This window comes from Dermacentor andersoni, chromosome 11, assembly GCF_023375885.2.
Source record: "Dermacentor andersoni chromosome 11, qqDerAnde1_hic_scaffold, whole genome shotgun sequence".
Lineage (NCBI taxonomy): Eukaryota > Metazoa > Arthropoda > Arachnida > Ixodida > Ixodidae > Dermacentor > Dermacentor andersoni.
In genome coordinates this window covers 108,635,176-108,649,755 of record NC_092824.1, presented here as the reverse complement: position 1 = coordinate 108,649,755, position 14,580 = coordinate 108,635,176, and the positions used below count along the sequence as shown (strand labels likewise).

At 43.0% G+C, this 14,580-nt stretch overlaps 1 protein-coding gene across 1 annotated transcript in view; it reads left to right on the top strand.

The window, feature by feature from the left end:
- Positions 1 to 198: 198 nt before the first annotated feature.
- The window catches only part of LOC126539430 (spindle assembly abnormal protein 6 homolog), a 20,028-nt gene continuing 5,646 nt past the window's right edge, over positions 199 to 14,580 (top strand). The window contains exons 1-12 of the mRNA XM_050186261.3: positions 199 to 244; positions 465 to 598; positions 2,500 to 2,557; positions 3,091 to 3,170; positions 4,411 to 4,504; positions 5,042 to 5,221; positions 6,954 to 7,151; positions 9,623 to 9,739; positions 10,257 to 10,372; positions 10,982 to 11,135; positions 12,492 to 12,646; positions 13,976 to 14,090. Coding sequence (XP_050042218.1) covers positions 471 to 598; positions 2,500 to 2,557; positions 3,091 to 3,170; positions 4,411 to 4,504; positions 5,042 to 5,221; positions 6,954 to 7,151; positions 9,623 to 9,739; positions 10,257 to 10,372; positions 10,982 to 11,135; positions 12,492 to 12,646; positions 13,976 to 14,090 — 1,395 coding nt within the window. The 5' untranslated portion in view covers positions 199 to 244; positions 465 to 470. The remainder of the gene's footprint in view (positions 245 to 464; positions 599 to 2,499; positions 2,558 to 3,090; positions 3,171 to 4,410; positions 4,505 to 5,041; positions 5,222 to 6,953; positions 7,152 to 9,622; positions 9,740 to 10,256; positions 10,373 to 10,981; positions 11,136 to 12,491; positions 12,647 to 13,975; positions 14,091 to 14,580) is intronic.

Here is a 14,580-nt window from a genome sequence, read left to right as displayed (position 1 = left end):
CAAGCGTCAGTTTTTATTCAAGGACAAATTATTATATAAATCTCAGATTAATATTTATGGAAATAAATACAATTTATTACTTTATATTTATTGTTTGGCAACACAAAAAGTTTTGTGAAAAGTCGACTGTTCGAACCACACAAGTCATTACTAGCCGACTAAAAGACGACGAATAATCCAATTAGTTGACCAATCAGATAAAAGTGTGACATTTTTCAATGTGCTCGATGGCGTTGTCAACAAGGTGCGAACGGCTTTAACACATTTTGATAGCACTTGCCCTCGAAATCAAGTGGACAAACGTGCCCTTCTAGCTACAGTTCGATGCATAGCCTGGGCTTGTTAAATTCGGGAGAGTAGTGCTTTTTACTGCCCCTCCCAGTGACGCCCTTGGTCTCAGTGTCACGATCATATGTTGGCGCCGTCTTATCGTGTTTCCTTTCGTTTCTTGCTTCTTTCGTCAGATCGCAATGATCCTAGACTCACAGTACAGGCGAGCGGACAGCTCAGGCACGAGCGAACTGGGCCAGGATGAGAGCCTGTACTGTAGGACACAGAGTGTGCAGCTCAAGGATGACTTCTGCAGCGGTGCGCGCCGGTGAGTTTAGCGCGAGTGCCCCTGTGCTTATTTGTCGCGATGTTACTTGTTACTGCCTAGTAGACCAGAAGTGTGGTTGTGTAAGTAAGGCCGGAGTAAGCTCGGTGTGTTCTCCCGAAGTGAAGGTAGCTTTCCACATGTGATGGTTCCTAGAGCACGTATGCATATCACGGAAAACAAGATCACGGCGACAAGCGACGTGATGGAGATGGTTGTTGCGTCCTTTCGTCGCCTACAAATGGAACTCCACGCGAGCGACGACCTTGGGCGACGTCACCCCGGTGTCGCCGGTTGAGGGCACCAAATACGCGGCAGCAAAACTGGCGTTACGTATTCTCCAATAATTTAAGTTGATTTGTTTTGCTGAACAGAGCAGCATAAAGTATTTCTAAAGGTCTTGTAGTAAGTTTTTCTTATCCTTGCACGCATCAAAACTCGGTCGTTTGCTCGTTTCGTGCGACAACTGGTAGTATCACTGTTGCACATCCTGTTACGGCTTCGCGCTATTGGGTAGACGGGCGGCGAGCGACGAATTCTAGATTTCCAAAACCGAGCGACGAGAACGTGCGATCCGTTAGCGCGACAGCCTGTTTCGTCGCTCGAAGCCGTCGCTAGTCGATGTCGCGCGCAATATCGCACTCATGGTGTTTGGACTGCCATTCGAAAGCTTCTCGATGAAGGTACCCCCACTCACAACTTCGGCAGTGTTCGAGATTTATTGAGCGCTCATGCATTCATGCTCAGCCGTTGTTTCAATCTTGCAGTCTGATTTGATCACATATTCACCATCATGCTTCACCATGGGAGAGAAGCACGTGAATTGATTTTTGAACCAAACACAATTCCTTATTTCATGATGCTGTTTATATGGAGCAAGTATTTAACTTAAAGGAGTACTGACAAAAATTTTCGTGAGCTGTTTTCTTTTTTCACTTAATCAGTAGCTATTGACCCAGTAACCATGGCAAAGAAACATCTTTGCTCCACCGTGCGATGTTCAATTGTATGCTTGTGTGTGATGACCGGTTGCAGTTTTGATTTTGAAGAGCACTTCGTGCCCCATCAAGTAAGAAGCATGCTTGTAAACAGCGATGACCATGCGAGCGTGCAGACCTGTGACGCACGTTGGATGTACCGTATACCATACCATCTGTGCTCCAGTTTTGTCTGCTAGTTTGGTGGGAAACCTGTGCATTGCTATACCATCGTAATGCTTAATTGGGCAGAAGTCCACTATGCAGTTTGAGCTGGGCATTAGAGAGTTTTAGTGTGTATGTAAACTTCTTACCATTTCTGTTTTGCTGAGTAACTGGAGAGCTGTACAGCAGAACAACGCTGGTAACACCATCTTTTCATGCATTGTCCAACCAGAGAGCATGCAATACTAGCATTGCAACTTACATATTCTACTTAACTACTGGTGTAAAGCGTCGGTAGCGGCACAATTGTTAATGTGCCATACTTCTATGATAATTCCTTTCAACAATAGCAAAGAAGCGACAAAAAAAATTTCGGGTGGATTGTAGTTGGCCAAATTGTCCCAGCATGTCGACACCAGCTTTGCTACTGCCAACCATGGCACTGGGAACCTGGTAATCCGTAAACAGTGAGAAGTTTACACGTACACATCATGTGCACACATGCGTACACTTTGTATGTCACAGAGGACCTATGCTGATTATGTCTATAGGTGCTGCACTTTCTGATTCATCGCTCGCATGAACTTCAGGGTTCAATTAAAATGTGTCCTAAGCTACATTTGCTATTGGTACTTTACAGATGATACCTATGAGCTTGCAGCAATGGAATCTACCAGTTATTTCGAGTTGGAATTTTTGTGTTAGCACCCCTTCAGTTGAGTTCCATCATTTTATTTTCATCATTTGTTTGATATATTTTAGAGTTTCATCACTGTGCCTCGCTATACGAAGGAGCAAGTCATCAATCATTGGCCAAAAGGTGAGCGCAAGTCATAATCATTAGACTATGACTTCTTGACTTCCTACCTTTTTAATGTCCACTATGGTGAATGAAAACGTACAATACAGATTTAGAATTAAAAGTGATCGCCTCAGTGCATTTGGCTCAAATTGAATGTTACTGATTTAACTGTTATCAAAGATATATATATCTGTGTATATGTGTTTCAAATGAAGGCATCATTTTAATACCAGAGAATGTGTAGCAAACATTAGTGGGTAGTTTGTTGCCTGTTGGCATTGCCTGCTGACATAATGTGTGAAAGAAAAGAAGACCAGGACAGCCACAACAATGTTTATCTTGACCTGGAGTCTTCACAGTGTGACACAATGTAATAAAGAATAATTATGACAATTATTTTGCATCTGACAGTGGCACATGATGAGAAAGGCAATATTCTAGATTTGCTTTGATACTAAGTGGGCCTTTGAGGGCAGATGCACAATTTATGAGGTAACTGCAATGTATGGTCTGTAAAGTTAATTTCCCAACAAATCTCTTTGTGTCGTTAGGAGCTTCAAATTCAACTCACGGATGATGCAGACCCATTTTTTTTCTACACGCTCACTCTCACTGAAGAGGACTTCCAGAGGCAAGTTTTCATCATTTCTCTTTTATTCCTAGGAACGTATTCCTTGAGGATTCAGAGTTTTCTTTAACTGTGCTATTTTGCATGTCATGGCTTGTGTTGTACAGTCACACCTTGATATAATGAATTATCAGATATAGCAAACAATTTTCTTTTTATTTGCGGCTCAACAGAGGATGCGAGCCAGCATCAATAAGCCAAAATGGTCGCAAAAGTATTTTTAAAGAAGCCCCCCAGTGTCTCTTTGTCATTAGAAAAAAAATACAAATTTTAGTCAGTGGTGTCATCAGTGAACAGCATACGGAGACAATGAACAGCTGCCAGACAAAAATAATTTTTGTTTTTCAAGTAAATGGGTATGAATTGGTTGTGAACCTGAAGAGTGGTCTGTATGATCTCAAATCGCCTGTTTCTCACTCAATGTTTCCTGTGCCAAGCCAGGGTAGGTAAGGATAAGCATTTCTATATTCCCTTCTGGCTCCAGTTAATTACTATATACATCGAAAATTTAGTTTGACCACATTTTCTGGATCATCAGAATTATGAAGAGCATACTGCTGGATAGAAAATTTTTAATTCAATCAGTTTTTCCAAGTTGACACAATGTAGACTCCATGCAACAACTCTCTATAGAAGAATGTGAGATATGAGAACATGGACTATTTTATGCCTAGCATACTATTAAAGCACGTATATCTAGCCACTTCAAGAAATGCCTGATGTAAAACACTGTGAAAAACAATGAAAGAAGTGTACCCACTGCATGAAGATATACTGACACGGACAGCAAACAACCAGCAGTCTACTTTCCAACTTGTTTTGCTAAAACATTATACCACACACATTCAAACTTCCAGCACAGGTCCAAAAATAGTTATTTCAAGATGTATGCGACATGTTTCAAGTAAATTATTTTCATCAGTGTTTTTGCTTTTGATATAATAGTGTTACAATTGAGTATTTTTCTTATGTGTTAGTGTTCATGTTCATAATTCTGTTGCATGGCCCTGGCTATGCACTTGTTGATGCCAATTTCTGTTTGGTCCTTTATAACGAGTATCGGATATAACAAACAGTTTATTCCACCGAACATGGCTTCGCTATATTGAGGTTCAACTGTATGTGAATTTAATGTACAGACTGTGCTGCCCATTAGGAGTAAATAAATTTAATTTTGATGCAGAGTAAAATATGCCAGGGTTATATGTCTCCGTTGATTTCTCATTTGGCTTGCATCCCGCAGCCTCAAGTCACAGCAGGGTCTCCTCGTGGACTTCCTGGCATTTCCGCAGAAGTTTGTCGATCTGCTTGAGCTCTGCACCAAGGATGAACTCAAGGTTCAGTTTGCTTCACTCCATCTGCACCTGCCGCATCACTATTATGTCCCAGATTTTGTGTGTGCGTGCGCGCACGTACGTGCACGTGTACTTGCGCGCTGTCCCACTTACCTGCAGCCTACTAAGGCAGTGAAAGAAAACAGAACTGGCATTCCATGTATGTCACAAATAGTGTGCCTCTGTTAATCACAACGCACTATGCTGAAGCAATGGCGCATGAATGTAGCCTCCAAAGAAAGCACTTTGCAGCATGGGCCATGCATGCCTCATGATGTGCTGGCCTCAGTAAATCTGATGGATGAATACATCAGCTAGTCTTTTGTCTCGTTGCACAGTGAGGCTGAAGACTACCTGCTGAGTACATTGTGCCATGCCCATACGTCACGTTGCTCAAACGGCTCACTGCATTAACCAATGGAGCTAACCAATAAGTGCCCCCAGCAACTTATCTCGGCAGTTATACCGGGAAGTTATTGCTTGACTCTGACAATCATCCTCAGATGATTTTTAGCATTCTTTAACCCTTATCTACCACAGGACAGCCCCCGGTTTGTGCTATCACTCACGGTGCATGGTCGGATAGGCTCGGATCCTGCCATTCTGGATGTCATAGAGGCCAACCCTTTCAAGCACCTAGTTCACCTGTCACTCAAGCTGGCCCCTGCTCCTGATACCACCGTCCGCAAGCACCTGACCTCTGCCATGCGCCTCTTGAAGGTGTGTATATCGACTTTAGAAAGATTTTAAACTTCACATAATGGGACAGTAGGCGAGATAAGAAACAGTGGCGTGTTAGAGAAACAGTATTTATTTAGTCATGGTGGCCAGGATGCTGTGTTATGCAGGGTCACAGTAAAGATTGATGCCAGCGCGCATATACAGTCAAACGCCTTTATAATGAAGTGCTTGGTGCCTCCGAAATCCTTCGTTATGCAGGTCACTTCGTTGTACAGGTTGAACACTGTACGGCTTGCAATAGAGCAACCTAAGTGCCTTCAACAAAATACAACTCTTATTTGAGATGTACTTAGTTAAGAAGTTGCACATTTTCTTGTGCATACTTTGTCCGAAAGAATGTGTGGGTGCAGGCGACCTTATGGCATCGACCTTCACGGCTTGCTTCGTGGTGGAAGCTGATAGCGATGCAAGGTACAGCTGCAGAGTGTCGAATGCTGCTACTATATTGCCTCACGTCAAAATTCTTGGGCCCGTATTCACAAAATGTTCTTATGCTGAAACATTCGCAAAAGCATATGCCAACCAATGGTGATATATTCTACATACTATTATTAGCAAAGCCAGCTAGCCCATGGCTAACTGCACTTACAAATGAAAATCTTTATGAATTCAGTCTTTGGTTTGTTTGAAGGCTGCAGCTGCCTTCTCCTTTCTGTCCAGGATGGTTTAGATGATGTCATCGAGTGCTTATTTTGAGAGTACCATCAATGTGTGTGTGCATGCGTGTGCTGACCAGCACTTCCTATGCGCACCGTAGCTCAGTGACGGTTGTGGAGGGCAGTGATGCTATGTGTGTTTGTTGTAAAGTAAGCAATCAGCAGTCGAGGATGCCCAAATTGTTTATTGTGCAAGTAATTTTGTTGTAGCAGTGTTCACTGTAGTGGTGTTCACAATACATATCAAAGATAGTAATTCGGCTGGGGCATACATATTCCTTTGTTACACAGGTAATTTTGCTGTAAATGCATTCTTTGTAGAGTTGTTGGACTCTATTTCATGCATGGGGAAACATTTCTTGGAGACCTGCATTTAGACCCTGTGGAAACCTTGCTTCCTTTTCTCTAGTGGGGTTCAAAGATAACTGAGCTTAAATTTGAAGATGCTTGTAAGTGGCAGTTCTTGGATGCTTATGTGGTTGGCTTCTTGTCATATGGTCAAACCATATGGTCAGAAGCGTTAAACCTTAGTCAAAGGTAAAAATGGCTGTACGTTCTGACTCTCGTACTACAGCCTTATTTGCTAAGGAAGCCGAAATTTCATTTTTAGTTGTTTATGTTTGCTGTCCATTTTTACTTTTGATTAGGATTTATCTCAAGCCAAATGAGCTATCATCAAATGCTTGACTGCATAGTGAACCTTGTAATGATGAAATAATACTAGTGTTTGATAGTTCCACAGTTCAGATTGCAATGTGCATTTTTTCACCTTATTCAAAATTTATTAGGAAACCATTTGAGTTAGTGTAAAATTTATGATTGAAAAAAAAAAGTCAGAACTGCTTTATTTGCCAACTCATCGGTGCTCGTACACAGATTTAAGTGTTAGGAAAACTGTGAAGGGACAAATTTCAGGCTTTATGTCATTCTCTGCATCCACAATTTGTAGTCTTACAATACTATGCCTGCATCTTGGCATGCTTCTGACAATGATTTTGTAACCGATGAGATATCAATATCGTGGGAGTGAAGTGTTGACTCATATCATGTTGCAGGATGAAAACAGGCGGCTGGAGGCAGCATTCCGAAGCTCTGAGACGGACTTGCATTCCCGCCTGCAGCAGTACCAGGAGATGGCAACAGAGCGGTCACGTGAGCTGGATCGCGTCCGCTCCCTTCACGCCTCTCAGCTGGCGTCCCTGCGAGAGCAGCATGAGCGCGAGCTGGCTGCGGAGAAGGAGAATGTGCGCAAGGTGAAGATGCTGTATTCGTGAGAAAGTGGCGGCTTCATGTAATTTTAATTACAATGCAATGCAATTTGTAATTCGAGTGTGTGGAATGGATTGTTCAACAGAAATTGAGTTACGCCACATTGGCAGGTCACCCCTTGGAAGAAACACAAACACGACTTTCGCTTATACCCACCATGGCTTTTAGCGGCTATGGTGTTGCACTACTAAGCACGAGGTCTCAGAAACGAATCTTGGTTGCGGTGGCCGCATTTCGGTGGGGGCGAAATGCAAAGACGCCTGTGGTCCCATGCACGTTAAAGGTCCCCTGGTGGTCAAAGTTAATCCGGAGTTCCCCACTACATCAGGCAAAACCAAATCATGGTCTTGGCACGTAAAACCCACAATTCATTCATTCATTCAACTTTCACTTTTACTACCACATGTGGCATGAATAAGGTACACTCATACCTAAATATAACAAACATGGATACAACAAAGTAAATTTAATATGTGCCGCATGTTGCAGCTCCTGTTTGTGCTAGTGATGTAACAGTGCTGGTTGCTTGTCACAAAAGATAAGATTAAGACATCACTTCATTCCACTGACCATTATGTTGTGCTGGAAAGAAATTGTAGCTGACATTTATGTTGTCTGTGGTGGTGCACTTGGGCTGGCCAGCATGGCGTGGAGCTGGGTGCAATGGCAGAAATATGACAAGAAAATGGCAGACAGAAAAATGCTGTGCCACTGATGTGCTTGTACCATTGTTATAAATTCATTTATTCATTCTTTTTTTTTAGCTCTTGATCTTTTCATGGTACTATGATCGCCTTGTGGTTCCAATGATCAAACGCTTGGCAGTGGCTTAAGTGGAAGTTCCGGCTTTTCACAACATACCTTTGCCAGTGGTCGTCTAACTGCGCCATTTGTGCCATTTTGATACAATTCGACTTGCCTGCTCCTGGTTGCGCCCACTCAAGTGTCATTTGCGCCAACTGCGCAAAAGTACGGCATTTTTGCATTTTCACGCTAATGCAATGTTTCCACTTGGGTTATGCAACTACTACACAATGCGAATCGGTTTGTGAACATTCAAATACAGTCAACGACTGATTTTTCGGACGCCCAATTTTTCGGGCATGCACTGAAATTCGGACGCATTCGCGGCACCGCCATGTATCCAATAGAGTCTATGTATGAACGTCTCAAATTTTGGACAGAAAAAGCCTTCGCCGTCTGTTTTTCCGGACTTTTTACCATGACCACAGGTCCGAAACGGCATTAATCGCAGCCACCACCGCGGACATACTAATTATCTCGCCGCCTCAAACCGGCGCTCTCGCAGCCACCACCGCGGCAACGCTAAGCCTAGCTACTTCGATGTTAGCTACCAAGCTTGCTGTTCGGCGCTGTGTTTTTCATTGAAACAATTCGACGCTGTTAGCAATGGTGCCGACTCCGCCTTTGTAATCCTCGCCAATAGCTTTTTTTTTTTTTTGAAGCTCTGGAAGTACGCCGCGTTGTATATGTGCCAGTTCCCGAAAGTTAGCTTCGCCTCGATACAGCTAGGCTACGAGGTGAAGCGTACGCAAAGTATTGCGGTGAAGCGTACCAAAAGTGGGAAGGGGCAATTATCACGGGACGCGGTATGTTTCCTTTAATTATGCACGTGTGCACCCGCCATCTCCTATCACAGTACAAGCATTGATATGGCTAATAAGTGTACTGGCCGGCCTTTAGGGCTATTTAGATAAGCTTTAGGTGCGTATCTTTGTTCTCGTTAGCCTACAAAATTTTGTTTAATTGTTTACAAAATTAAGTTTCTTGCCTACCCAAATAAAAATGTTCGCGACAGAGCGTGCATGGTATACCATCCGTGGGAATTAGTTGCTGTTGGCTTTGTGTCTTGCTTCACTGTTGAAGAGCACTTACTGATTGCACAGTAATAACAAGTGTTGCCAAATGGCTACAGATTACTGCTGTACTATTCCAAGTGTTCCAAAAAGACCAATTTTTCTGCTCTGAAGCTGCCCCAAAATGCTGGTGTGGCTACTCTTAAACTGCTACAGAATGACATTATTTCTGCTTCAAAAATCACTCCAAATACTAAACTGACTGGACCATCACTGCTTTGCTTTAATTTTGCATATAATGGACCGTTCTCATTGGATTATGTTCTTTTGTAATGAGCGTTGACTGCACTGGCATGAAACAGTAACAATTAACAACGTCACTGTGAAGTAGGAAACAGTGCAAAAATGAATGTGCACTAGAGAGGTGATGAACAGTAAAGAGAAGTCCCTTCTCTGGTGCCTGCATGTTTTATGTCTGGTTCTCTACTTAAGTATTGATCAGTGAACTTCTTCAGACACCACTGTTGAACTTATGCAGCACCTCTCTGCTGCTGTGCCCTCAGTTTCATTTTGTTTTCTTCGCATCTCTCCTGCTGGTGCTGATGTCATTCAAGGCTGTGTTGCTTGTTTTGCTGCAGGCCAGTTCGGAACAGCAGTTTCGGTTGGACCTGGAGCACAGGGAGACAGAGCAGCGACTCAAGAAGCAAATACAAGTGCTAGAGGCTGATGTGTCTATCAAGGAGACATTGAACAAGGTGGGGGCCCTTTTGATTCTTGGTTACCATCAAGTGCGATTGGCTTGTCTGCTCACATGCAAGAATTCGCTATTTGCGTCATTCATCCTTGTGAGCATATGTGATTAGCCAAAGGAGGACGAACGATTATTATTGACAAGACAACTTGTCTGAAACAGTCTGGTAATCTGGGGCACATAGATACAGTAACTACAGTGCCATTATTTGATGCCATTTTCATTGATGCAGTTGTAGTGATGTGATTGACAGTCTCAAAATGCAGTAAATGGCCTAGAATCTTGTACCTTAATATGATGCTAGTCCTATAACATGCTGGCAAAGCAGGGTAGCTTATGTGATGTCACAGATTGAGTTTAACCATACCGTCTGTTTCTTTGGCAATGTGATTGACTATTGGAAGTCAGTAATTGTGTGTAATGCAGTAAATGGCTTATGAAGCAAGCCAAAAAATTTCAATTTAACATTTTCTTTATGTTGAATCGACAGAAATGACTGCCTTGCCTTTTGTATCTTTCAGGACCTACAGGAAAAACTGGCCAAGTCCGAGCAAGTCTGCCGGGAGCTGTCATTGAAGGTGACAACGTTGGAATCAGCAGTGGGACAGTGCCAGCGAACGGCCGAAGTGCTTTCAAGGTGCGTAGCATGTGGTTACCCTCAGAAGAGTGAGGCAGTAATGATTCTAAAAGCTGCATTCTCATTTATAGCCTCAGTGGCTTAGCCACATTTTTCCCTACCTCATTTTCCACCACAGAAGCTTAAAGCAGTTTTTTGCATTCACTGCATTCTTTACATTACAGGCAGCTTTTGCTAAGCCCAATGTTACTGGCTGTCTTCTGATGAACTGTCTTCTGTCATTGAGTGATTGAATTTGGTGGTGAACTTTGCTGTCAGTACCACATTTTTAGCTTATGTTGCAGACTTGGGGCCTGTCACACACAGAAAGTGCATACAGTGACATGAGGCTGCTGTGCCTTTATTATGCTTGATGTGTGTGCCATATTGTATTGTATGACACATGCTGCATTACGACTGCACTTACCTGGTTTTCGTGTATATACTAAAGGTAACTAATTTGCTTAATAATTTCAGCATTGGAACAGAGGTAAATCTGTTTGAGGGTGGTTCTGGAGGGTTTGCAAGCCTAGAAATGTTCAGGAATGTTTAAAATAAGGGGGCGTGAGCAGGGAGTGGGTGAAGCTTTTCTTTTTGTAGTGCGTGCAAAATACATTTTTGTCATCACAGGGAGAAAGACACTGTTGAGGCTGACAAGCAGCTGAACGAAAAGGATGCCAGCACCTTGAGGTCTCAGCTTGATAAATTGGAGGCCGAACTGTTGCAGAAGTCTCAGCTTCTGGCCGAGACGAAGGCGCTGCTTGAGAGCTGTGAGCAGAAGAAAGTGAGTACTAGAGTGTAACAGTGCATTGTATTGCCTGCCTATACTCTGTAGCATTTGTTTTAAGACATTTGACCATCACAGACCCCTCGGCTTGCCTTACATCCAGTTCACTCGCGTATTCCCTCTCAGGTATGGTCGTGCAGCCTCCTGTCTGTGCCTGCCCGGCCGTGCTGAATCTGAAAGATCTATTTAGAGGGCGCCACTTTCCCAGGTGTTGGTAACAGTCTATGGGGGCACGGTAGCAGTCAAGGACGGCAGAACACTAGGTGGGGCAATGAAATTAGGAAACTTGTGGGCGCTAGTAAGAATCGGTGGGTGCAGGACAGGGATAATTGGAGATCGCAGGGAGAGGCCTTCGTCCTGTAGTGGACATTAAATATGATGATGATGATGCCGCCGACAACCTTGTTGAGATCAGTGCCTTATCTTATCTTTGCCTGACCCCATTTCCTCTGCCACTAGCTGCAGTCTTAATTAAACAGACAAACTGTATATCTACATATAAGATGCTTCACTTATTCTATGCCGCAGGGCAAGCTTGAATAATAATAATATAAAAAAAGAAGCTTCAGACTTCTTTAGTTTATTAGAAATATATCTCCTATCACTTCTTGTCAGGGCAGCTGAAATATCTGTTTTCGTTCTCAAACCTGGGCTACCACATCTTCAATCTTGGCTATCCCTCCGATGAATGCGTTCTCAAATTCTTTGTCACTGTCAGCGAACTCAGAAGCAGTTTGTGTGATGGGACAGTGACGAGGGATGGCAATGTAGTTTTGACATGTCACTGTCCCATTTTTTGCAACGAAAGCATGTCAGCTAGCCAGGGGCAGTGCCAAGATATTTTTGTTGGGGGTGCAGGAAGGAATTTAAGGAATTTAATCACTGGGCAAGCCCTAGTTGTGGGAGGGCTGCGACGGGGCATACAGGAGGATTTTTTCTTTTTTTTTTTGAGGGGGGAGTGGGTGCCTTCCCGCTTTAGAAGTTGTCCCTGCAGCTAGTGCACGTTAGCACACATTGATGTCAAGCAACTTCATTTAACCTACATAAGATGTTTTCCTCACCAAAGATAAAACACAACACTTAGACAATAGCAGGAAGGCGAGCACATATTTGGCTATGAGACACTTGAAACTGGTCCGACAGATTGCATACAGATGAATCTCAATATAAAAAATACAAATTATTGAAGGTAACGAAGTAAATCTAAAATGATTTTTGCCAATATCACTGTATCAGTGCATCGTAAAGAATATATAGTTATAACAAATATTGGATTTAATGGAGGTACTTTTGTGTAGAATGCGAGTTCATTATATAATGCGATTTGACTGTATCGGTGATGAACCTATGCAGCAACAGGCGGAGGCACTCTTGGAGCAGCGACAGGCCCAGCTCAGTCGACGAGAGGCAGCCGTCAAGACTCTCTCGGATGACATCCTCAAGGGCAACGAGATCATCAAGCGTCTTCAGGGCGAGCTCAGGACTAACCATGCCAAGCTGCGGCTCAGGTGTGCACAAAGGAATTGTCACTTATATTGAGGCAGGCTTCTGAGGTTCAAAGGGTTTCAGGATTTTCTTGTGTTTGTCTTAAGGGAGTCTATGCAATTGCAAATTATTTCTGTGGAAATCTACGGAAGGGAAAAATTGTAGGGATGTGTGAATGTTCGATATATTGAATACAAATTGAATAGTCCTTGCTCTTTAGTTCGTAGTTATTTACTTCAAGAATTTACTATTTTAAACTGTCAAATATTCATTTTTGGTCTAATAAAAAAACTTATTAGAGTTACTGGTGTGGATTGTTCCCACTGATTCTCTGTAAGAGAGATGTCGTTGTCGCACGAAGGCAACAGTAGCTGAGCAAATGCGCATGGCAGATAACTTCTGCCCAGTAATTTCTGGCCATTCAAGAAGAATACCTTGCTTTTTAGGCAGCCTTCATACGACACTGTTGTCTTGATTGAGACAGCAATTTGCTATTTAACAAGTATCACCATATTTGCATCTCTCTAAAACAATGCGCGGTGCCAAAGTATCACGATTCTCTCCTTCAACGAAGCACAACACTTTACAGGAATGCGGTGACGCGCTGTACGTGCACCAGATAACTGAAAGGAATTGTTTCTCATTTACAAGCTCCTTAGTTGACCGGGTGTCCATTCGTCAACAGCATTACACACACATAACAAATAATGTCAATAAACCCTCACTTTTTTTTACAAAACGGACACCACAATAATTTAAAAATTTACTTTGTTCAGAAATGGAGAAAATGTCAAAAGGTCATTTTTCCCAAACATTCGTATGTTATTTGATTAGGAAATTGTACTTATTCAAACACTCCTAAAATTGTTGTCCACCTGAGAGTGAGAAACTTGTGTGGGCTTCGTTTATGGCTTCATGCTAATCTCAGGTGAACGACATTTTTTTCTTTCGTAAGTCTACTGTAATGTTCTGCTGTAGACTGCGTGACAACAGGCACATGCCATCTCCCACATGCTGTATGCATGTGACAGACAGCATCAAATGTAAGTGGCCGGGTTCTGTTGATCTTTGGTGGATGTAGCCCGAGTCAGCCACTTGGTCGGCTGAGCTTGATTTAGGACGACGGTGGGAGTGTCTGTACTCCAATGTTATGCCGCATCTCCAAGATGTGTGCAGCACATTATCAAGAGCACAGAATGTTCTGTGCCTCCCAGCCTTCATTAAGCATTTGCCTTCCAAAAATTTAAATTTTTTTCGCAATAATGTTGCATAAGCAAAACGAGAAAAAAAGAGCATAAGCTGCTGTGTTCTGCGTTCATCTATGACGAGTCACCATGTTCTCTCACCTGCAGGTCAGAGGTCATCACAAAGCAGGAGGACGTGCTGACCGAAAAAGAGCAGCAAGTTCAAAGGCTTGTGCGCAAGGTTGATGATCTCGAGCTGGCCAACAAGAACAAAGAAGCTGAGGTCAGTTTCCTGCCAAGTAGGCTGAGCGACGGTTTAACACAGGCTGCCGTTCAATAAAATGAATTGCTTTTTTGATGGTGGACCTTTAAACCAGGGTCCCCAGGCATAATAATGCGATGCCCTAACCATTACACCACGGGCTTCTAATGCATGCCCAATTCTCAACTGTATCACTCCTCACTCGTGGCACCTAAGTCTTTGAGACAATTTAAATGTGTAATAGTGTTGCGAAAAGCATCCAAAATCATTTCTATCAATAATCTCAGCTCATCAATGTATGCTGTAGAATAGCAGGGGGACAGTTCTGTGACAGAATCTGGCAGAAAAAAAGAAAGAAAAAAAAAACGCAATGCATGGGAGATTAGAATGATTCCCAATTACCGCTCCTCTTCGCTCGTGGTAGCCAGCACTTTGAGATGATCTAAACGCTCCCTGGCGCTTCAAAGCTCATGAGCGAGTCTAATAGTGCGTTGCGATTAACTCTCACCGT